At 44.0% G+C, this 24,451-nt stretch overlaps 1 protein-coding gene and 1 long non-coding RNA gene across 2 annotated transcripts in view; one reads left to right on the top strand and one right to left on the bottom strand.

Annotated features, from left to right (window-relative positions):
• LOC137547264 (uncharacterized) overlaps positions 1-24,451 on the top strand; it is a 62,321-nt gene that overhangs the window by 6,211 nt on the left and 31,659 nt on the right. The gene's annotated exons all lie outside the window — the stretch shown is intronic.
• The window catches only part of PROS1 (protein S), a 120,655-nt gene that overhangs the window by 70,016 nt on the left and 26,188 nt on the right, over positions 1-24,451 (bottom strand). Inside the window, exons 3-4 of the mRNA XM_068270661.1 lie at positions 17,615-17,639; positions 14,230-14,313 (exon numbers count right to left, since the gene is read on the bottom strand). Coding sequence (XP_068126762.1) covers positions 14,230-14,313; positions 17,615-17,639 — 109 coding nt within the window. The remainder of the gene's footprint in view (positions 1-14,229; positions 14,314-17,614; positions 17,640-24,451) is intronic.

The raw sequence follows: 24,451 nt of genomic DNA, 5'->3' as shown, positions 1-24,451 counted from the left end.
GACTGAGGAGGGGGAGGCAGGAGAGCAGCAGTGTTTCATTTGACTTGGACAGCAGAAGGGAGGAGGTGGCACTGCTGTTCTGACTGAGGAGGAAAGGAGGATTGCCAACTGGTTGAAGGTGAGCAGTTTGTTAGTATTGTGTTGAGCTGCAGCTGCACCTGTGTTGAGCCTATATAGCAGGGGTGTCAAACTAATATACAAAGTGGGCCAACATTGAACACTGGGACCAAGTCACAGGTCTACCTCAATATCTACTGGCCACCTTATAACGTTCCCTGGTGTCCAATTACTCCTCTCCAACTTCTATACAATTCCCTGGTGTCTGGTGGTCCTCCTCCCTCCCCTATACAGTTATCTGGTGTGTAGTGGTCCTCTCTCCCATACACAGATCCCTGGTGTCTAGTGACCACCCTCTCTTATACAGTTCCCTGGTGTCTAGTGGTCCTCCCTCCCCTATACAGTTCCCTGATATTTAGTGTTTTACCCTTACCTTCCCCATATGGCTTCCCTGGTGATCTAGGGCTTCACCTCCAATACAGCTTCCCTGGTTGTGTTGAGTGGGCCAAACATACTGCAAAGTGGGGAAATCCCTTGAGGGCCAAATTGAATGGCTCTGAGGGCCAGATTTGGCCCATGGGCCGGAGTTTGACATGTATGCTATATAGGATCCAGAGGAATCCCTTTTCTTAGGTAAGTATATATTTTCTTATCGCCTCGAATTCTGTTTAATGCACCTGCATTTTGCCATCTCCTGGCTAGAGATTGCATCAGCATACAGGAATTCTCCTCTGTGTCACAAGCCTCACAGCCTATGCAGATCCCCCATCTCAGTAACTGTACTTTATCCTGACGTAAATCGTAAATCCCGTATGGAGAATGAAGAAATAATGAAAACTGTCACTTACCATCTTCAGGTTATAAAAATAACTACAGCATCTGGAATCCACTCTGCCAGCTTCTGGGCTTCAACACATCAGAGTCCTGGAAGTCCAACCTGTGAAGGAACAGCTAATACAAGCTGCTGGTAGATATTAAAGGGACAATGCACCCAAATAAATTATAATGCTTGTTGCTAACTCCAGAAGCCCAGCATATTGGGTAGTTATGATTATTTTTATGCAGTAATTGCCTTTGGGGAATTTCATTCCATCTTCCTGCTATCATTCCATTGTGCTGCCATCTGACTACTACTCTCCTCTGTGCAGTGGGCGGCATTGCAGGAAGTGACAAGCGGCGGTACATATCGCTTGGAACACAGAAGGAAGAGGTGAGTAATTCCCTGCCCTCTGCTGACACAGTGAGTTAGGGCCAGGCCCGGATTTACCTCACAGGAGCCTATAGGCACAGATGTCCTGGCACCCTACACTTCGAACCTGCAAACCCCCCTCGAACCGCACCGCAAGTGTGCTGGCTGTCTCCCTTACTTCCCTATCTGACATAGGTGCCCCTTAGTGTTAGGTAGCCAGAAGTACCTTCAATATTAAGTAGAAAGAGCTGCCCCCGATTATTAGGTAGCTAGAGGAACATCAGTATTAGGTAGCAAGAAATGCCCCTGACTGATGGGAGATCTTGTCAGTAGAATCCCGAGGGTAGGGTGAGTAACCTCTCATTTACGCTCTCATTAAGACTGCATTGGGAAGGAGGGAGGTGCTTGTGGAGGGCAGTGAGCCGCCTTTCCATCATCAGGCGCCTGTAGGCACGTGCCTACAGTGCCTTATGGTAAATCTTGCCCTGGTCAGGGTGCACATAGCTGGAGAGGGGGAGAGCGGACCGGGGGATCCAAGTGAGGGGGAGCCTGACCCCCACCCCACCCTTATGCCTGGCTGCTACCCTCTCCAGGCTACAGAGGCGTAGCTAGGGTTTTCGGTGCCTGGGGACAAAGACAGTTTTTGCGCCCTCCTGTGGACAAAATGGGCGTGGCCACACATCAAAATGTAGTCATGGTCATGGGAAGAGTCAAAAGTTATTTACACATATGTGCCCCCTTACCAGATGATAGCCAGATGTGCTCCCCTTTAAATAGCCAAATGTATGCCCCTTTAGTTAGCCAGAGGTGCCCCCCTTCACCCTGTTTAGATAGCCAGATGTGCCCCCTTTAGATAGCCTTATTCTGCTGCTGTTATCACTTCTACAAAGGAAGGAAAAGCAGGGGCACTTCGGGCAGCCAGCGAGCCGCCTCTCATGTACATGGGGGTGCAATGGCCATGCTGAGCGCCCTTACAGTGCTGCGCCCAGGGACATATGCCCCCCCATAGCTACTCCTCTGCCAGGCTACCGTTACTATCTGGGGCCTCGGGCAGCAAAAAGTCTAGAATCCGCCCTGAAAGTGAAGCTTTATAGAACAGAATCATGTGACAAGAGGCTGCAGTAATTTTAAAGGGTTACTTAAGTCAAAATAAGAAATCAGTTAAACCTACCTGGGGCATCTTGTAGCTCCCTGGAGTCACCCTGTGCCCGTGCCGTCTGCCCGAGTCCCTCCAAGGCCTACATTGAGCCACAGCTCTGGGCCATGCATGCGCAGTGGCCTCCGACTGGCCGCGCCGGGCTGTAGAGCTGGCCCTAATCTGCTGCATGTTTGTTCAGGGTCTACAGCTAAAAGAATTAGAGACAGAGGATCAGCAGGATAGCCAGCCAACTGGTATGGCTTAAAAGGAAATAAATATGGCAGCCTCCACATACCTCTCGCTTTAGTTGTCCCTTAAGTTTGACTGGATCTGTCGCAATCAGGTGTGTAATTCGGACACTACAGATGCATAAAAGATCAGCAGGATTCAGGCAACTGCTTTTGTTTAAAAGTAAAATGTAGAAGCAACAATTTCCCTGATTTACTAACTTCTAAAAAGACTTTTTACAATACACTCAAGGTGGCCACTAATGATCCAATCTTTTTCATCCAACCTTACCATTTCTATGTAATATAAGGGCACTCCCTATATTATCCATTCAATATATTCACTCAATTTACCCTTACACTGCATAGATTTTGTAAAATTGGTTGAAAAAGATTGGATCATTAGTGGCCACCTTTAGAGCTCGTGAAAAAAATGACACCTACTTACCTGCCGTTTCCTCCAGCCCCTGGCAGCCGACATGTCCCTCGTCGCAGCTCTGCTTCTAGCCTGTGGCCCAGGGTTCCCTCCCTTCATGATGGCGACCTCGCCAGGTCGGGGATCTTCTGCGGCGGCGCGAGAGCCATTCCGCGCCACTGCAGCACACTCCACAGCGAGACGTGAAGCGGCTCTCGCGCAGAAGATCCTAAACTGGCGAGGTTGCCATCGCGAATGGAGGGGACTCTGGGCCACCGGCTGGAAGTGAAGCTGCGGCAAGGGACATGTCGGCTGCCAGGGGCTGGAGGAAGCCCCAGGTAAGTAGGTGTCATTTTTTTCACAAGCTCGGACATTTCGTGTGGTGCAGTACAGTCTCATAGCCTAAAGGTGTCACTGCTGCCATATCACAGCCTCATCCCCTCATCCTCTTTACGCCTTGTACACACCGTGCAATTTTCCATCAGATAGCCAGATCGAAAAGATTATTTCCGAGTGGTCCGATCTGATTCCCAATCATTTTTCTGATCAATTTTGTATAGAAGTGAACTAAATATCTATCAGAAGAATGATCGAAAATCAGATTGGACCTGTCGCAAATAATCGATTCAACCCATCTATCTGATGGGAAATTGCATGGTGTGTACGAAGCATTAGGCCTCTTTTCCACGAGCAGCTGAAGGTGTTGAATTCGCCCCCTGCCAGCTGCTCCTATTACTCTGCCAGGCGCTTGCTGCGACTGGGTACAGCTGGTGGATAGGTGCCCCCCCCCACATGCAGTTGCATCTGAACATGGTGGTTGCCATGCTCAGATGTAACACAAGACTTTTTTCATTGCCAGGTAATGTCGCGTCATGACAAACATACATGCTGCCAAATGCTGCCATGGCGCTTGTCACCGGCAGCCGGCGGCTGAACTGCTAAACAAACGAGAAGTTCAGTCGTCCGTCAAAAAGAGGCCTAATTGACATACAAATTATGCTAAAGGAGAACTCCACCATTCACCATATAATGGCATAAGTGGAGGTGCACACAGGTTTTGGACTAATACTCACCTCCCTGTCATCCTCACTCAGTATCTTCTGTAAAATCCTGGAGATTGCTGGCACACCCCTGCATATCACTCTAGCCCACTCTTCCGGCCACTGAACTTCCTCCTTATTACATTAGATGAAACCATAGGATGCATTCATAACATCTGCATGAGCTTCAGCCAGAAGAGCGTATCAGAGCAACATGCGAGAATGTGATGTCACATGCCGGAATTTCCAAAGAAGATACTGAGAAGGCCTTTGTGGTTGTGAGTATAAGTCTTACACCTTAAAGAGTAACTGTCAGGCTGCAGAAGCTAATTTAAACCTCTATTCTCCTGTGTTAAACAGTTTAGAAGGAAGCCAAAAAGGCATTAGTGAAGATAAAAATCTCTCTTACCTTTGATGTGTGCTTATCAGCAAAGCTGTTAGACCCAAGAGGACGCAAGCCGCATACCATACTGCAAAGCATTGTGGGGCCCTCCCCTCGGCTGCTAATGAGACGTTACAGCAGCTTGTAATCAGTCCAGCGCGTAGCACTGATAAATCTCCGGGCAGAGTACACTGCAGGAGTCAGCTATTGTTCCTAGCCACATGGCTCATTAATATTCACTGCACACTGTGTTATTCAGTATGAGCTTTTCTGTGATCAGGAAGCAGGCAGGACATGACGACACAATTGGCTTCATAGAAGACAGAAAAACATGGAACCTGCCATGAGCTGTCAGGAGCATCAATCTCTGCATATACTATATAAAAATTCTGTGAAGTACAAACGTGGACAGTGAAATGCATCTGTAATGTAAGTACAGCCAATCTTTAGCTACTGATATATGTGTTTATTTTCTCTGAGACCCTATACCTAACAGCTCCTCTTTAACAAACCTACAAACGTGCCATCATCTGGGGATGGGTGATTTTCTTCATAAATAACTGAGAATTCAGCTTACCGTTTTGAATCTTTTGAGACATTTGCCGCCATCTGATAGTCATTGCTGTCATCTGCTGGCTTCCAACTCCTCCAAAATGCTGAAATGTTAGACACACAAATTAAACAAGATATAATAAAATTGTTACATGACTTCTGTAACTTGAGTCCTATCATCAGTTACCTGATGTCCACTTACCAGGATTGAAGGAGGGACTCCCTTGTAGGACTGTTCCGCCTACCATCAACTAAGCCACCAATGATTAGTGTTTTCGGTGTAAAGAGGATTTACTTGTTGGTGTTGCGTAGCTTGGAGATTTTGAAATTTGGATGGTGATTATTCCACATGAAGGGGAAGAGGTATTTTAATATACACTGACTGAATAAAAGAGAGATGGTTGATGGCGTTCTATATGTATCGTGGCATGATAGTAGCCATCTGTTATATTAACAGTCAAGGTTTTTTTCTCACCTGAGGTGGTACAATATTTGGCTACATGGATATAGTTTGATAATTAACAACCCAGGTGGGACAATGTGAAGCAGATGTTACCAAATGCGGCTTGAAGTTTATGCCTTGTAAGGTCTGATAGGCATCACCGTATGGCATAGACATTTCCTTTGCTGTATGTGTGTGCAGCGAGACCTTAGGAAGGGTTACGGAGAACCCTAGTCTGCCTCCTTCTGGTTCCAAACAGATGATGCCAGAAAAGGAGTGCCCTCATATATTTCTATGGACCCCTAGTCTCTAAGCCTCGTCTTTGCACAGCTTTTGTTAGCAATCTGTAGTTTTACACCTAAGGTCTTCGTAGCATGGTTCCTCCTTCAGAGTAACTTCAATTATTATAGCCGCTGAGACATGAGCAAAGGGCAGCTTCTAAGGCAGTATTCTATACAAGGTGGTGCAGAAATCAAGACTGGCCTACTCTTTGGTGGACATTACGGTTATTGGATATTATCTTCTCCAACTCTCCAACAAGGACAATAACCACATCTTACTTAATATATGAATTGTATCAGCCAATCCATGAATTGGTGCAATAAATGAATCTTTTCTACAAGATGGTGCTGGTTCTTCTTGGAGACCAAGGTGACGCTGAAGGCCAAATAGTCAGTAAGCCTCTTGAAATCTTTGGTAGTTTGAAGCTGGTGGTTTCATCCATCCACTGTTCACCATATCTTCCACACTTGTCAACAGGTTGTTGATATCTGATAGTCTCTATGGATGACTCCTTTCATGTATTCAATAAACATATGGGCAATACTGGTCACAATGGGTATGCTCCAATCCATGTACAGTAGTCCAGAGGACCATCTCTCTCTTGTACCATCAAATCATATACATAACTTGTGTATGGATTGCTACACGACTGAATGAAAAGCTTCGTTGCATATCCTACTCGTACTTGTAATCCACAAGGTATTTGTTATTGGTGTATTATTGTTGATCTTCTAATTATTTTAGCTGCTACTTTCAGTCCTTGAAGAGTTCTGACTCCAGCGTCAGTTTGCCATAACCGCACCTTCCAAGAACATAGCAGTATGGGGAGCAGTTGGCAGGTGCTTGGTGATGGTCTTCATTCAGTTGCTAGTGCACTGCCACTGGCGTCTGATTGGTCTGCCTGCTCTGAGCTACTTTCAGTGCCCCCTACGTTTTGGGTTTTTTTTAGAAGGTGCTTGTTTTTCCTAGGAACTAGTCTGTACTTAGATAAATAAACCATGACCCCGCACAGCCCCACAATGAGGTTTCACCAGCCCCCTCTAAATGAGACATTATTTTTTGGTGGCAGTTATGATGCCCATTGGTCAATTTCATGTGCAGCTTAGTTCTTCGCACTAATTTAATTGTAATGTGCATATGAAACAATGCAATGGATTTAAAGGACACCCGAAGCGAAAATAAAAGAATTAAATAAACAATTGTATCTATCCTCCTTCTCCTAAAAATGACTTATTAAGATATTCCACAGTTTTATTTTATGTTGAAATCTACTTTTTAAGCTTTAACTGTTTTATTGTTTTTTCTCAATGACACATTCATTGAAGTATGCCAGAGCTAAAATCTATAAACTATCGACCCCTTTTTTCCCTTTCCTGCTCTCAGAGGCCATTTTCTGCTAGGAATGTGTTTTATAGTTGGAATTTCTTATCAGTGAGGGTCACACTGTAGTCACTTCCTGTCTGAGTCAGGACTGAGCCAGCCACTTACATACCTGATATTTAACTCTTTTCAGGCAGAGAAAGAAAAAAAGGAACACAGCATAGTTATCTGTGTGCTAGGCACTGTACATACACATGTCTATCTCATCATGTCACATGTCACCTCAGGTATCCTTTAAAGAGAATCTGTAAAACAAAACAAAAAAAACAACCCCTGGGGATGCTTACCTTGGGAGGGGGAAGCCTCTGGATCCTAATGAGGCTTCTCCCATCCTCTTCATCCTCTGGGCTCCAGCGCTGGCAGCCCCCAAACACCAGCGAGGTAATTATGTACCTACTGCGATCCTGTGCAGGCACAGTAGCAGTCTGCTCTACCACCCAGGTGACACGTGCCTATGCAGTAGAGCGGACCCGATCGGACTCGGCTCTTTCCACCTGAGCCCGATTGGAAAGCCACTACTATGCCTGCACAGGATCGTGGGTAATTATTGCAGACGCTACTGGGCCTGGGCTACAGCTGAAATCCTTGCTGGGGGAGACAGCGCTTGATCACTGAGGCTTAGGAGGATATTAGGAGCCTCATTAGGATTATTCAGACGCTTCCTCCTCCCATCTTTTTTATTACAATGGCCTCAATTCACTAAGATCATGCTAGAGATAATAAGGCAAGAGAAAACTTACCTCCACACGTGAGAGAGTTATATTACCTCTTCATTCCTTAAGTTACCTCTCCTGTAGTTAATTTACCTCCTCTGTAGTTAATTTACCTCCTCTGTAGTTAATTTACCTCCTCTGTAGTTATTTTCACACGCAGTTAATGAACAGCCTGTCTTTAACTCTGGAGTTATTTTAAGGATTGGAGAGTTAATTTAAAGACAGAAGAGTTAACTTTAGGCTTGCCTGAGGTAAAATGTTTCCTGAATACTACATGCCTTATCACCATGGTAACAAATCTAGAAGAGTTATTAAAGACAGGAGATAAGTTTAGTGAATTGAGGCCATTGTCTCTTTAAAAGTTAGCATTTTCTGATAATGCTTGTGTGGTACTTCATCCCCATTCCTTTACACGTGGTGTCCAGAAATGCACAACTCCGACAGAATTATTACGGCTGAATCAGACATACCATGGTGGCCATGCACAGGTTTATTTTACAGTTTTATGTATGCGACTTCACACACTCGCACGATTCTATGCTTGTGATTTTTGTACAAACGTTCCTGCGCATTTGTGTGGCATTTATACGGATTTATAGGCGGAATTAGGCATTGGAATATTTTTGGGAATGCATATGCAGTTATTTACATGAAAATCCAACTAAATAACTACTAAATCGCATGCAAATGTTCATGTAAAGCACACATTTTCTGCGTCCACAGTGACTTGCATGGAAACACAAATCGCACGCCTGCCGTCTGCATATTAAACGCATATATTCCTCAAAGGCAAAGTCGCACAATATCGGAAATACAAAGTGATGATATTGAGATACATTTTAGCGGCGGCGAACGCATTTTCGTAATTTTGCACATCGCACGTGATTTTAAAAACTGTGAAGCCCTGCCTAAACGCACCCATTGCTCAGCATGACAGACCGTAGCTTTGCGATTTTAATGCAACACTCATAGTGCGGACGTATCCAAACTCTACTCGGGGGTATGAACCTGCAAGAGGTAGGAACAAATCGTGAATGGCTTGGGATTTCAGTTCCATCAGCAGCTTGGCTGACCATTGTGCTACCAGAGACTTGTAATCATTTATTATAAGACATGAGAATTGAGAAACAAGTATTATTATTTATTATAATTATTAAAAAATTTTCATGGAAGTGGCGTTCCTTAAAGGTAACCTTAAAGTGAACCTCCGGACTAAAAATCTACTCAGCAGAACTGAAAAGGCTTGGTGTTTCTTTAACAGTTTCACAGCATCAGAACTTTGTTTTTCTTACCAAAGCATCATTTTTAGCTGCATTTTTAGCTAAGCTCCACCCATCAAAGAAAAAAAGCCCGGGCTTTTTTTCCCTGATGCTGTGCAGAGCATGATGGGATTTCCTATGTTGTTATTCACGTTGCCTAGCAACTGGGAGAGGTGCTCAGGACAGTTGGGACTGTCTCAAGCTCCCTGTCACCTCCTTTCAACCAAAAAGATGGCTGCCATCAGGAAATCAAACATTTGCCTGTTCTTTTAAAACAGTGTGGGTAAGAGATTATATTACCTATCTATTTTAATTAACATAACTAATGTAACTTAATGACAGTATGTTTGTTTAGGCTGGAGTTCCTCTTTAAGTCAAGGAAAAAAATGAGTTTAACTCACCTGGGGCTCCCCTCAGCCCCCTGCAGCTGATCGGTGCCCTCGCAGCCCCGCTCCGATGCTCCTGGACCCGCCGGCGGCGACTTCCGGTTTAGCCGTCACCGGCCGACAGGCTGGGAACGCGAGTGATTCTTCGCGTTCCCAACCACAATCGCACCCCCTATGCTGCTATTGCAGCAAGGAAGGCCGCAATAACAGCATAGGGGGTGCTATTGTGGCTGGGAACGTGAAGAATCACTCGCGTACCCAGCCTGTCGGCCGGTGACGGCGAAACCGGAAGTCGCCGCCGGTGGGTCCAGGAGCATCGGAGCAGGGCTGCAAGGGCACCGATCAGCTGCAGGGGGCTGAGGGAAGCCCCAGGTGAGTTAAACTCATTTTTTTCCCTGACTTAAGGTTACCTTTAAAGAGGAACTGTTGAGAAAATCTTAAAATTTTAAACACATACACATAGTAAATTTCTTCCTGAGTAAAATGAGCCATAAATTACGTTTCTCCTATGTTACTGTCACTTACAGTAAGTAGTAGAAATCTGACATTACCGGTTTTGGGCTAGTCCATCTCTCCTTGGGGGATTCTCAGTATGACCTTTATTATTTATAAACACACTTCCTGAAAAAGATTCATACAAAGATGCTGGCTAGCCTCCCAGCTCACCAAACACTTTTTTGGCAGTTGGACGGAGCAACTGCCATTCACTAAGTGCATTTTGAAAATCCCTGTGAACCCCCCATGAGGAGATGGGCTAGTCCAAAACCTGTCTGTAATGACATATTTCTACTACCTACTGTAGGTGACATCAACATAGGAGAGAAGTAATGTATGGCTCATTTTACTCTGGAAGAAACTTACTTCTTAATTGTATATGTTTACATATATTTTAACCACTTCCCAACTGAGGGATTTTACCCCCTGAGCACCAGAGCAATTTTCACCTTTCAGCGCTCCTTCCATTCATTCGTCTATAATTTTATCATTACTTATCGCAATGAAATGAACTATATCTTGTTTTTTTCGCCACCAATTAGGCTTTCTTTAGGTGGGACATTATGCCAAGAATAATTTTATTCTAAATGTGTTTTAATGGGAAAATAGGAAAAAATGTGGGAAAAAAATTATTATTTTCCAGTTTTCGGCCTTTATAGTTTTTAAATAATGCATGCTACTGTAATTAAAACCCATTAAATGTATATGCCTATTTATCCCGGTTATAAAACCGTTTAAATTATGTCCCTATCACAATGTTTGCCGCCAATATTTTAATTGGAAATAAAGGTGCATTTTTTTCAGTTTTGCGTCCATCCCTAATTACAAGCCCATAGTTTATAAAGTAACAGTGTTATACCCTCTTGACATAAATATTTAAAAAGTTCAGTCCCTAAGGTAACTATTTATGTATTTTTTTTAAATTGTAATTTTTTTATTTTTTTTAATTACAAAAAAAATAAAATTGGGGAGTGTGGGAGGTAATGAGTTAATTTTTTGTGTAAAACTAGTTTATTTGTGTGTAAAAAATGGTTAGGGTGTAGTTTTACTATTTGGCCACAAGATGGCAACAGTAACTTTTTGTTTCATGCGACCTGCAAGCGTCCTTCTGGATGCTTGCAGGAAGTAGAAAGAGGCTGGGACTTTGTTATTGCTCACAATGACCGTGCTGCTCAGCCGAGCGGCAGCGGATCATTGCGGGGCTTAGATCAACGAACGGGAATGGATTTTCCCGTTCGTTGATCTCTGGGCGAGCAGGCGGCGGCGTGTTTACTAGCGGCGGGCGGCGTGTTTACGAGCGGGAGTGCGGGCAGCGGCGGGAGTGCGCAAAGTACGTATTTCTCCATCCCTGGGGGTTAAAGGATGGAAAAAGGGACGGAGAAATCCGTACGGGCGGGGGTAAAGTGGTTAAACAATTTTTTTAAAAGATTTTCGCGACAGAGGTCCTTTAAAAATAAAGAAAACCCTGAGAACTCCCCTATGAGAAGATGGGCTAGTCCAAAATCTGTCGGTAATGTCAGATTTCTACTACCTGCTGTAAGTGACAGAGAAATGTACTTCTTATTTGTATGTGCTTTAAATGTTAAGGTTTTCGCGACAGTTCCTCTTTGAAGGACACCTGAGGTGAAAATAAACTAATAAAATAAACAATTGTATCTATCCTCCTTCTCCTAAAAAATGACTTTTTAAGCTATTCCACATTTTTATTTTATATGTAAATCTACTTTTTAATTCAGCATAAAAAACAGCTTGAATAAGCATCACTTGGGGGCGGGGCTACATACCAATATACAGCAATATATAGAAATAGGAAGTGTTTCTGATGCTAAAACCAGGAAAATTACCATAAAAGTGGCTATCCTGAATAATATACTGCATTCTACTGTATGTTGTTACAGTTCCTCTTAAACTTTTTAATGGACCAATTTACTAAGTTTGGGGAAAATAGAGTACCTGTGTAATCCTGCAAAAATTGTCTGGATTTATTAAAAACTTTCTGCAGTGGATCAGCAAATGTTTACAAATTCCACCATCTTACGTGGGTCATTTCAGATTATAAAGAGGATTCCTAAAAGGTGAATGTACTGACCAACAGGAAACTCCAGCAGGTAAGTCACTGCAGCTTCTGAGGATATATGTACAATTTAAATACAGATGGGTAGATACGCCATCTGTCATTTAACCACGTTAAAAAACATTTTTCCTATTGTAACTTTAACCACTTCACCTCCAAGGCTTTTCCCAGAGCAATTTTCACCTGTCAGCGCTCCTTCCATTCATTTGCCTATAACTTTATTACTATTTATCACAACAAAACAATCTATATCTTGTTTTTCACCACCAATTAGGCTTTCTTTGGGGGGTACTTTTTGCTAAGAATTATTTTATTCTAAAAGTGTTTAACAGGAAAAATAAGAAAAAAAAAAAAAGAAAATTCATTATTTCTCCATTATAGTTTTAAAACAATACGTGTTACTGTTATTAAAGGGAAGGTTCAGGGACAGTTGGAAAAAAATAAAAATCCGAATCCACTTACCTGGGGCTTCCTCCAGCCCGTCCGCAGGCTCCCGGTGGTCTCCGGTGGCCGACCCGACCTGGCCAGGCCGGCGGCCAGGTCGAGCCTCTTCTGCGCTCCATTGTGCGTTCCACGCCGGCGCGCTGACGTCATCGGACGTCCTCCGGGCTGTACTGCGCAGGCTCAGAACTACTGAGCCTGCGCAGTATAGCCCGGAGGACTTCCGATGACGTCAGCGCGCCGGCGTGGAACGCACAATGGAGCGCAGAAGAGGCCCGACCTGGCCGCCGGCCTGGCCAGGTCGGGTCGGCCACCGGGAGCCTGCGGAGCGGCGCCGAGGGCACCTCCTGCCTGCCACGGGCTGGAGGAAGCCCCAGGTAAGTGGATTCGGATTTTTATTTTTTTCCAACTGTCCCTGAACCTTCCCTTTAAAACCCACACATATTATTTTCCCATTTGTCCCGGTTATTACAATGTTTAACATGTTCCCCTAGTACAATGTATGGTGCCAATATTTTATCTGGAAATAAAGGTGCATTTTTTCAGTTTTGCGTTGATCCCTAATTATAAGCCCATAATTTATAAAGTGATAGTAATAAACCCTCTTTACATACATATTAAAAAAGTTAAGTCCCTAAGGTAACTATTTACATTTTTTTTATTTATTTATTTGTAATTTAAAAAAGGTCAGGGAGGTCAGGGGTTAATTTAAAACGTAAAAATAAGGTAAAAATAGGATATTGAAAAAAAAAATGTAGATGTAATTTTACTATTTGGCCACAAGATGTCCTTGGAACTGACTTCCATATGTGTAGTATTATTACGCAAAGAGGAAGTGATGCTTAGACAATTGTGAATTGCACAGCAGTCTTATAGATGGCTGCGGTCATTCACACGGGGACTTAGGTCAAGGAATGGGAACTACGTTCCCATTCATTGATCTAGCCGCTAACGATCGGCGGCGGTAACGAGCGTGGGGGGGGCGCGGGACGGAGGGACGTAGTAGCTTCATCCCTGTACATGGTTATGGCATTTTGCAGGGACATAGTTACTCGTCCTGGGGGAGGGATACTGCAACAATAAAAACAGCCCCTGGGGGGTACTTACCTTGGGAGAGGAAAGCCTTATTAGGATCCTAATGAGGCTTCCCCTGCCCTCTTCACCCCCAGCGCCTTCAGCCCCCGCAGCGCTGGCAGTGGAGCAGATCTGATGGGCTTGGCTATCCCTGCCAGAGCCCACCAGAAAACCGCTAATGCACCTGCGCAGAAGGTAATACATGGCCGCTGTTCGGGGGTCTCCTGCGCTGAATCCCGGAGGGTGAAGAGGACAGCCTCATTAGGATCCCAAGGCTTCCCCCTCTTGAGGTAAGTATCGCCCAAGGGCTATTGTTCTTTGCTTTTTGTTTTGTTTTGTTTTTTTACAGATATACTTCAAAATTGATTCTCAAGACCACTACAAGACTTTTTTTTACCTTTTCCCCACTATTCCCCTTTACATAAATAGCAAATGTGATACTTATATCATGCATTGGGGCTAGGCAATTAACCGTTACATTTGACGCCATTGATTTACTGCAATCTGCAAAACTGTTTTGGGCGACAATTCTGGGATCCAAGATTCAAGGAAATTCTCGCAAGACCGCTAGAGCTGTTCTGGCCCATCCCCCATGATCACTGATCTTGTAGAAACCACTTACATGGTACTTTGTATAAGCTTATTCCTTGACATATTCTAAAGATAGTAACTGATATACGAACCAGTAATACACGATCTCAGGTCAGCTGGGCCATCGAAGTCCAGGTAAGCGATCTTATTACCATTACGGTGGCTGCCAAGGCAAGCTGTAAAAAAGAATGCGTCAAGGATCATGATAATGAGGCTCCTTCAGTTTTTTAGTACAATATTTTTTTTTTAACACCAACACAAATGTTATCACATGGTTCAGTGGTCTAGCTAGACATTATGGGGCTTTATGGGGCCATCAGAAGTAGGCACTTTTGAGCAATACCATCTTTTCCTACCCTATGGATATGAGCTGATTGGGCAATTTACATTCTCTACACTGCTAAAGTCCATGGGCACTGAGACATGGCTGCTATGGCCATTGCTACTACGTCTATGACATGGTTATCTTCTAATAAACGATTAGTGTGCTCAACCTCAGGGCCATCCTCCAATACCTGCAGAGGACGGTCTTCACTTTAGGAATTACAGTGGTTCATTCCATGGAGTGAACCACAATGAAATAACAGACTGGACCAGTAGTGATGAACACAAATTTTTCATAGTCGCAGTTCAAAATTTCAGGCAAAATCGTAGTTAATTTCATTTGTAAACATAATCAGGAACCGCGATTTTGCATAATTGCATGCTGACTTTAGCATTTAATTGCAAAACCCCCTTACATGCTATCGCCACCAATATTGCTATGTATGTAAAGGTGGCCACTAACGGTCCAATTTCTAGCAAAAAATCGTTCGAGCGATCAGAAATTCGGATTGGATTGGTTGTAAATAATCTCCATTGGTGGACACAATCGATTATGAACGAGTGAAAAAAATGTTGTCCGAATGAATTTTCGTCGAACCAAAATTTGGATTTTCTTGTTGGTTGTGTTAGATAGGAAGCAAGGATTGGTTCGTTGATGGTGTAGTGAACGATGTATTACATTATTTCCCTTCTGATCAGAATTTCTGATCGCCCCAACGATTTTTCGCTAGAAATTGGACCGTTAGTGGCGCAGCTTTAAAGAGAATAGTGAGAACAATGCAAAACAACTTATTTTTCAAAAAGATCTTGTAGTTCGTGAGAAAATCAATTTTAAATATGCAAAGGAATTTAAACATATACACAATATGTAAAATCCAATAAAAAACCAGAGATGACATGGTTGAGCATCAAAGTCAAGTATACGGTAAGCATAAATTCCTCGAATCATATTGTACAGAACTTATGATATTTTGGAATTCAACCCTGTGGGCAAACGTGTGCCCAATCTCCATATCCAGAATGCCTCACGTTTAAGTAATAGCCTGCGTAGATCCCCCCCTCTAGGTGAGAGTACCACTCTCTCTAGTCCCTGAAACATAAAGCCGGTCATAACACCCTGGTGTTCTCTCAGAAAATGCTTGGAGACACTGGAGATCTGGGTGATGTATGATTCATTCCTCAGACATCTGCCAGCTCTTAAACGTGAGGCATTCTGGATATGGAGATTGGGCACACGTTTGCCCACAGGGTTGAATTCCAAAATGGATATCAGCCTAACCTATGATGTAAGAACCTAATCATCTAGAATCTGAACCAGGTGCTCTTTCTCCCCTCTTTTCTCCTCCTTTCCTTTTCTTTTTCTTTTTCTTTTTGTTTACTTTCCCATTAACGTCCTCAACCTTATGTATCCCCTTATGTATCATATGTTACTAACTATATATCATAAGTTCTGTACAATATGATTCGAGGAATTTATGCTTACCGTATACTTGACTTTGATGCTCAACCATGTCATATCTGGTTTTTTATTGGATTTTACATATTGTGTATATGTTTAAATTGTTTATGTCTCTTTAAAGAGGTAGCCATACCCCTTTGTGGGCGGGCACCTTACTTTTTAAACCTGTGTAGTTTTTGTATATGCTGGCTATGATTAAGGAGCCTTTTAGAGCTCCGATACGCGTCAGCCTTGTATGTGCCTACTGATGTGCTAATAAAGTTGAAAACATGGCTTTTAACCCAGCCTCGGTGTAGCGGAATACTTCCTTTTGCCTGCATGACTTAAAACCTGAGATTTCTGCTCCTGTGGTATAGATAGCGGTGGTTGCAGCGATCCTTCCCTTTGCCTCTAATAAAATGATCCTCTTTTAAAGCAATTTGATACAAACGATCATTTCTACAAAAAAATCGAAAGCTTTTTTTAAATTTAAATTGGAGTGAAAATTCCGATCAGATATCCTTTTTTTCTGATTTTTCCCAATTGGGAGTGGTGGAAATTTCAGATCAATTTTTTGCAAGATTGTATGGTGTGTATGTGGTGGATTGACAATATTGTAATGTAGAGACATGCATTTTTTTTTCATAATTTGGGAAAAATTAAACACACATGTGTGGTACATTGGTCAGATTTTTCACATTTTTCAATCAATCAGAAAATTGACTGTAAATCTTGAATTGAAAAGAAATGTAAAATGATGTGTGACCACCTTTACTGCTCTTTTGCAGCTGGCTCAAAAACTGATTTAAACACTACTAGCAACTTACAATAAAAGTACTGTAATCCCCCTTTCACACAGGCAGCTGAGGTAGTGAATTCACCGCCTGTCATCTGCTCTCCTGCACTGGCCGGGCACTGGCTAGTGCTCAGTACTGGTGCTGTGTCCGATTGTGCTGCCCTAAAACTTACACTGCCCCCATGCACGGTATAATCCTATGCTGAGAGATTTCCTATTATTTTATGCTGCAGTAGATATCTGTGGAGCCATGCCCCCTACACTCCGCAAATTTTGAGGGTATCCTCTAACATGCCAAATTGCAGCACCCCAGCCCCACTGGTTCCCGAGATAGATTTGTTTACTCTATATCGACAACCAGCGGGGTTTGGGGGCTGCGATTTGGCACAGAGGTAGGTCGGGAGGTCCCCTCCATACCCTCAAAATTTGAGGAGTGTAGGAGGCGTGGCTGCAGAGATATTTGAAGTAATTTTCTCAAAGTTTCCACTGAGCATGCCTATTACTCAGTGCAGAAGGGTAGCACGATCGGAAACCGCACCTGCGCCAGACAGGTGGCCCCCCATGAAGTCAGATAGACTCAACCTTACGAGTTCCTCCAGCACCCAGTATCAACACCACGTGTCAGCGCTTCACACGCTTGTTGCAACCACTATTGCAGTTCAGCTGCATTTAAATTGCACCTAAATTGCACTGGGGGGGCGGCAGATGGGAAACTGAACTACTGGGCAAGCGCACCGTTCAGCCTCCCTTCTTAAAGAGGACTTAGTAAGGAGCACTATAGGGGTAAAACCCATTTCATAACATTTTTAGACTTCAAGGTGGCCATTAATGATACAAATCTCCAATCGATCGTTTGTAGAATTGTATCATTAATGGCTACCTTTACAATGATACAAACAATGTCTCATGTTTAGCTTACCTAAATATTTTGGATAAAAATATTCCTGGAAAAATAAAAGTGGAAAAAATAGTTAATTACTGCAAGAATCAAATTGTAAACCTTACATAAGAGGAATATACAATAGAGGCTGACTGTCTGCTTATAGTGCCCATTTCTCAATTTAGCCACTTTAGTTTTGCTCACCTGGTGCTTTTACCAGCTCCCTGCAGCTGTCCGGTGCCCTCGCAGTCACCCTCGGGTCCTCCTGTGCCCCACTGCCAGCTACTTCCACTTTCCCGACAGTCCAGACAGGCGTGGCCACGTGTAGCCTTCTACACGTTCCCGTCCGTAATAGCGTGCTGCGCAGGGTGCTATTGCAGACGGGAACGCGTAGAAGGAGATGTGTGGCCAGGCCTGCGCAGGCGCAGTAAGCCTGTCGGCCGAAAGTAAAAGTAGCTGGCGGCTGGGGACAGGAGGATCCGCGAGTGACTGCCAAAGCACGGGACAGCTGCAGGGGGCTGGTAGAAGCCCCAGGTGAGTAAAACTGATTTTATTTTGTAGGCTTAAGGATCCCTTTAAAGGGGAACTATGGCAAAAATTGTAAAATTTAAAATATGTACAAACATATACACATAGGAACGTGTTTTCCAGAGTAAAATGAGCCATAAATTACTTTCCTCCCGTGTTGCTGTCACTTACAGTAGGTAGTAGAAATCTGACAGAAGCAACATGTTTTGGACTAGTCCATCTCTTCATAGGGGATTCTCAGGGATTTATTTATTTTTAAAAGTATAAGGCCTCAATTCAATAAGCTTAACTCCTGTTTTTAATAACTCTTCTGAGCTGTTTTACAGTTATCACCATGGTGATATCAATGTGATAACTGTAAAACAGCTCAAAAGAGTTATTAAAGACTGGAGTTAACCTTTGTGAATTGAGGCCTTAGTGAATGGCAGTTGCTCTGTCCAACTGCCAAAAAACTGTGTAGCGAGCAGGGAGGCTGGCCAGCATCATTGTTTAAATCCTTTTTAGGGAATATGTTTATAAAAAATAAAAGCCTTGCTGAGAATCACCTATGGATGGACTAGTCTAAAACCTGTCGCTTCTCTCAGATTTCTACTACCTACTGTAAGTGACAGCAACATAGGAGAAAAGTAATTTATGGCTCATTTTACTCTGGAAAAAAACGTACTTCTTATTTGTCTATGTTTTCACATATTTTAAATTTTACAATTTTTTGTCATAGTGCCCCTTTAACCTCCCTGGCGCTACGCAGTTCATGAGGCTGCGTCCGCGGGAGGGATTTTTGGAATAAATGTTGTTTTATACTTCGTAGCTAGCACTAGGCTAGCTACCTGTAGCCCCCAAGTCCCCCAGCACCTATCTGCTCCCCTCGATCGCCGCCGGCAACACTCACCCGTCCACGATCCCGCGAGAGCCACAGCTTCCCAATTAGCTTCAGTCGTCGCTATGGCGATGGTCGGACATGACGTCATGCGCAGTCCCGATCATCCCCATAGCGAAGCCTGGAGCTGGTCGGGAGGCTGCGCCATCACGGGATCCCTGGGGGAGATGTATTGCGGCGGGGATCGGGGGGAGAGTGGAGGCACTTGGGGGGCATAGGTAGCTAGCCAAGTGCTAGCTGAAGACTATGGAACAAATTTTATTTTAAAATAATCCTCCCGGGGCCATGCGATCCCCTGTGGCGGCTAGCCTGACACTGTGTCAGGCATACCGCCAGGGAGGTTAAGGGAGTATAAGGCTATGTTCACATTATACCGTATTTTTCGGACCATAAGACGCTCCGGACCATAAGACGCACCTAGATTTAGAGGACAAAAAATCAGGAAAAAAAATATATACATATTTATCCTGGTGCGTCCATGGCACAGGGGTGTCTTATGAACCTGTTCCTCCAATTCCCCAAAATTTGTATGTCTCCCTTGTACCTTCTCGGTCCCCCTTTTACCTTTTGTGTCCCTCTGTGTACCTCCTCAGCGCTTTCTGTGTCCACCTATGTCCATTATGTGTCCCCCATGTCCTTCCTTTGTTAGTCCTGTGTCCCCCTCTCTCTGTCCAGGTCGCCGTCCAGCGCATCACTTACTCTTCTTCAAAATATGTCCTTTTCAGATGCCTGCCGGCCAATCTCGTGATGGCGCTGTCAATCAGGGCTGCTGCAGCAGCCAGACATGCTAACCCCTGCCGTCCACCGCATCAGTTTTCTGCCTGGCCTCTGCCTCCATAGGTTTTATTCAGATGCCTGCTGGTCAATAACCTGGGACGCTGTCAATCAGGGCCGCTGCAATGGCCAGACACGCTAACTCCCGACGTCCACCGCACCACTTTATGCATCTGCTTCTACTCTTATCTTCATATATTCCTATAAGATGCCTGGCCCTATAAGATAGATACCCTATAGATACCCTATAACTGCAGTGTTGAACAACTTGATAAAGAGCTCAGATGCTCGAAACAGCAGTCTGTCGTTGTACCCTCTGCTTTGTCTGATGTGACCAATAAAGAAGCTATAATTTACTACATTGGTGCCTGCAAAACCTGTGTTCCTGTACTTGACGGCTCCAGTGGTGTGGAAGACCGACTGCCTGGGCACATTATCTCCTATACATGGGTGCTGTCCCAACCACACTTCTTGGATTACAGTAGGAATAGCGAGTGCTGGTGTGATGGACGGCGTGGGGTCAGCGTGTTTGGCCGGTGCATTGGCCATGATTGACTGCGTCCCCACTCCCCACGTAATTAGACAACGGGCCGGGCATCTTATAGGAATATATGAAGATAAGAGTCGAAGCAGATGCATAAAGTGGTGCGGTGGACGTCGGGAGTTAGCGTGTCTGGCCATTGCAGCATCCCTGATTGACAGCGTCCCAGGTTGTTTACCAGCGGGCATCTGAAAGGGATCAAGTTCATGTATGGAGGAATAGTAAGTTATGCGCTCCTGCGGTGGATGCAGGGGGTCAGCTGCTGTGTATGTGTGGGCTCCTGGGGGTGGTCTCAATTGTTACATTCGGACCATAAGACGCAGGTACTTTTCCCTCCCACTTTTGGGGAAGAAAAAGTGCGTCTTATGGTCCGAAAAATACGGTAAATTGCAAGCGTGATCGCAAGCACTGAGCGTTTTTGTACTTGATCTTTTCAAGCTATTCCCGGAGTTTTCTGAACGTTGGGCAATTTTGTGTAAGCGCTTTTCTAAGCACTTTTGATGAGCAATTGAGATTTTCACTTCCTGACGTTAGTCAGGAAGTGAACTCTTTGCCCCAGAAGAGAATAAATGCAACAATGTATTTATTCTTAAAACCGCTGGGGAAATCGCTATACAAAGCGCTTTTTCAAGCGCTTAGCGATTTCCCTATACCTTCCATTGAGCCAAAGCTCTCAGAAAATGGTACAGGCAGCGTTTTCGAAAGCAGATCGCTAGCGAACCGCTCATCTGTGAACACTCTCATAGGAAATCATTGCACAAGCGCTTTTAGGATGATTTTTAAAATCACCAGTGTTTAAAAAAAATACACAAACGTTCATAGGGCTTGATTCACTAAGTCGTGAAAACTCATTTAATGGCCGCGCTAGCGTTTTCGCGTTCGAATTTTCGCACGCATTTGCAAATTTTTGTGCACAATTGCGGGTGCAAATTCGCAATTGCATGTGGAAATTCGTGATTGCGTGCGAAAATGCGAAAACATGCGCAAAAACGGTAGCACGCTGGTGATATAAGTCATAGTTTAGTGAATCAAGCCCATAGTGCGAACAAGCCCTTAGGGCGAGTTCACACTATGTATGTTGCATCTTGCTGTATTGCTGCATGTAGACCCTGTAGTGACTTATAGTAGAAGGCTGTAAATTACCAATTTTATGGTAATTTTCCTGGCTTCAGGACCAGAAGCACTTTCTATATCTATATATTGCTGTATATTGGTATGTAACCCTGCTCTTCCAGTGATGCTTAGCCTAGGCTGTTTAGCTTTGCGGAAGTCTCCTCCCAGGGCACTCTGGGAGAGCAGGTATACTTTCTGTTGGCATTAGAACTCTCGGTAAACTAGCATTCTGCAGAGATCACCTGACACAATAAAGCTGATGCCACCTGTGATACATTTCAGAATGCACTTTTTAGAGTGGATTTCTGGATAAAGGGTTTGAAATGTCCATATTACAATAGTGTTTTTCTTATGCTATGAAAATAATGTGCACATTTAACGAGCAGTGTTTGCTGCATTATACCCGTGTTCAGGGGCGTAGCAATAGGGGTTGCAGAGGTTGCGACCGCATCGGGGCCCTTGGGCCAGAGGGGCACTGAAGGGCCCTCTCTCAACTACAGTATTAGCTCTCTATTGGTCCTGTGCTCATAAAAATCACTTCTTAAGATACTTTGAATAGCGGTAATCATTAACAAACTGCTCCCCATCCCCTTCTTGCACCTCTGACACTGTAGTTGCCATTGGCAGGTTTTGGTGCGCCGTATTAATTGTTCTGTATAGAGTGCTTGGGGGGCCCCATTGTAAAACTTGCATCGGGGGCCCACAGCTCCTTAGCTACGCCACTGCCCGTGTTGGTATTGCTTGCCAGAGCCGGGACAGGGTCCTTCAGCACCCAAGGCTTAGACAGTAAAGTGTTCCCCCCTCCCCCCCATCCCTCCCACCCCAGCTGTCACACACTGATTGCTATTAGACTAAGAGGTGCCTCAGGGCCCCCAACACTTTAATCTCTAGTTTTTAGGCTTGCAGTCACTGCTATGTATTCTCTTTTCTTATTTCTCTTTGCTTCAAAACACAATTGAGCTATATTCACAAAACCTCTCATAAAATGACATATTTATCACCTAATAGATAAAAATAACCTTTCAGCACATTTAAACAAAACAAACACAGAACATTTATATCGCGCTTTTCTCCTGGCGGACTCAAAGCGCCAGAGCTGCAGCCACTAGGACGCGCTCTATAGGCAGTAGCAGTGTTAGGGAGACTTGCCCAAGGTCTCCTACTGAATAGGTGCTCGCTTACTGAACAGGCAGAGCCGAGATTTGAACCCAGGTCTCCTGTGTCAGAGGCAGAGCCCTTAACCATTACACTATTTACAAGCAAAATAACCATTTAAAGTGAGTTGTTCCAGATTAACTTAATTTCAATTATGCAGGAGAACAGAGGCGCCAAAAGGATAAAAGGAAGCTAAATGAACTTAAAAAAACACATTCTTGGTAAATAGAGGAGGTAGTGGTGGACTTCCGGTGGTGCCTGGCTCTTCTACTGACCACATATGCTATTGCTCCGTTGTTATTGCCTGATGAAGCGGGATCAAACCTGCGAAACGCGTTGCATATTTGGAGTTCATAAATAAAATATATTGACTGTCTTTACTACAGTCGTTGTGTGTCTACTTGGAGGAGGTAAGTCCACCACTACCTCCTCTATTTACCAAGAATTTGGTTTTTAAGCTCATTTAGCTTCCTTTTATCCTTTTGGTGCCTCTGTTCTCCTGCATAATATTGAGTCCACCTGGGTGGAGGGTTGAACCCCCTTTTTCTCATCTACAGAGAGAGACTTCTTATTCCTGAGTGGGGTCAGGAAAATCTCCCCACCTGCCTTTACAGTGGTTGCCTGCTGGTAACCCTGGTTTGTGAGTATTAATATTTACTCTATCTAGTAACCATTTACCAGTACATATTACACTATTGGGGCTCTTGGTGTTCCTTGTTTTTAACTTAATTTCAATATTCTCTTTCTTACTTTAATTATATTATATTTTTGCTCTTTGGAAGCTTAAAAATGTAACATAGATAAGGTGAAAACAGAGGAAAAAAGGTGAAAAGGCTTTGTGAATAATGCCCAATAGGGGAATGATAGCTGAGTTGAGTTGTGCCCCCCCTACTACACTGCACCCTGAGGCTGGAGCCTCTCTCGCCTCTGCCTCGGCCCGGCCCTGGTGCTTGCACTTCTAGGGTGATGTGCACTACGCTACATATATACAGTATTAATATGATGGAATTTTTCGCAAGTTACATATTTTCGCAAAAATAAAAATGGTCTTGAGAACGTATTTTCTCATTCTCATAGACTGTATTGCATTTAGGGAAAATGTATATTTTCCCATCAATACTAATCACATCCCCCTTTTCTCCTGTACTTCTCATCTACCTCTTCCTGACCACAACCCCCTGTATGGCCATGTTTGCAGTGGTGTGTTACGGTGCAGTGTAACAGCCACTTTGTAAGGCAGCTTGCGGCACTGCAAGGCACTACCTATGCCAACAGTCACAGTGTGGTGGATGCGTTGCAGTATATTGGGTTGCATTATGGTAGCTTATTGCAGTGCGTTACTGGTAAAATGGGCATCATAACAGTAGAAGTGAAGCATACTTTTAAATGACTGTATGCTTCACTGTACCTGATGCTACGGATAATGTGGGGCATCGCTGTTCCGATCCTCTGCGTTCCTGCTGTCACTCACAGTGAATGCAATGACCACTGTGAACGTGGCCTTAAAGTCTTAACATTAACCTTGAACCGAACAGCTGAAGCGAGAGGTATATGGAGGCTGCCATATTTATTTCATTTTAAGCAATACCAGTTGTCTGGCATTGCTGCTGATCCTCTGCCTCTAATACTTTTAGTAATAGACCCTGAACAAGCAAGCAGCAGATCAGGTGTTTCTGACATAATTTATCAGGTCTGACAAGATTCAAAGGTACTAATGCTGACCTATTTGGCTGCAGTAGTGTCTGAATAACACCAGAAACAAGTATGCAGCTAATCTTGTCAGCTCTGACATTGTCAGAAACACCTGATCTGCATATGCTTGTTCAGGGTCTATGGCTGAAAGTATTGGAGGCAGAGGATCAGCAGGATAGCCAGTCAGCTGGTATGG

The sequence above is a fragment of the Hyperolius riggenbachi genome, chromosome 2, assembly GCF_040937935.1.
Source record: "Hyperolius riggenbachi isolate aHypRig1 chromosome 2, aHypRig1.pri, whole genome shotgun sequence".
NCBI lineage: Eukaryota > Metazoa > Chordata > Amphibia > Anura > Hyperoliidae > Hyperolius > Hyperolius riggenbachi.
Note: the sequence above shows the minus strand (reverse complement) of the source record. Positions and strands in the feature narration are given on the sequence as shown.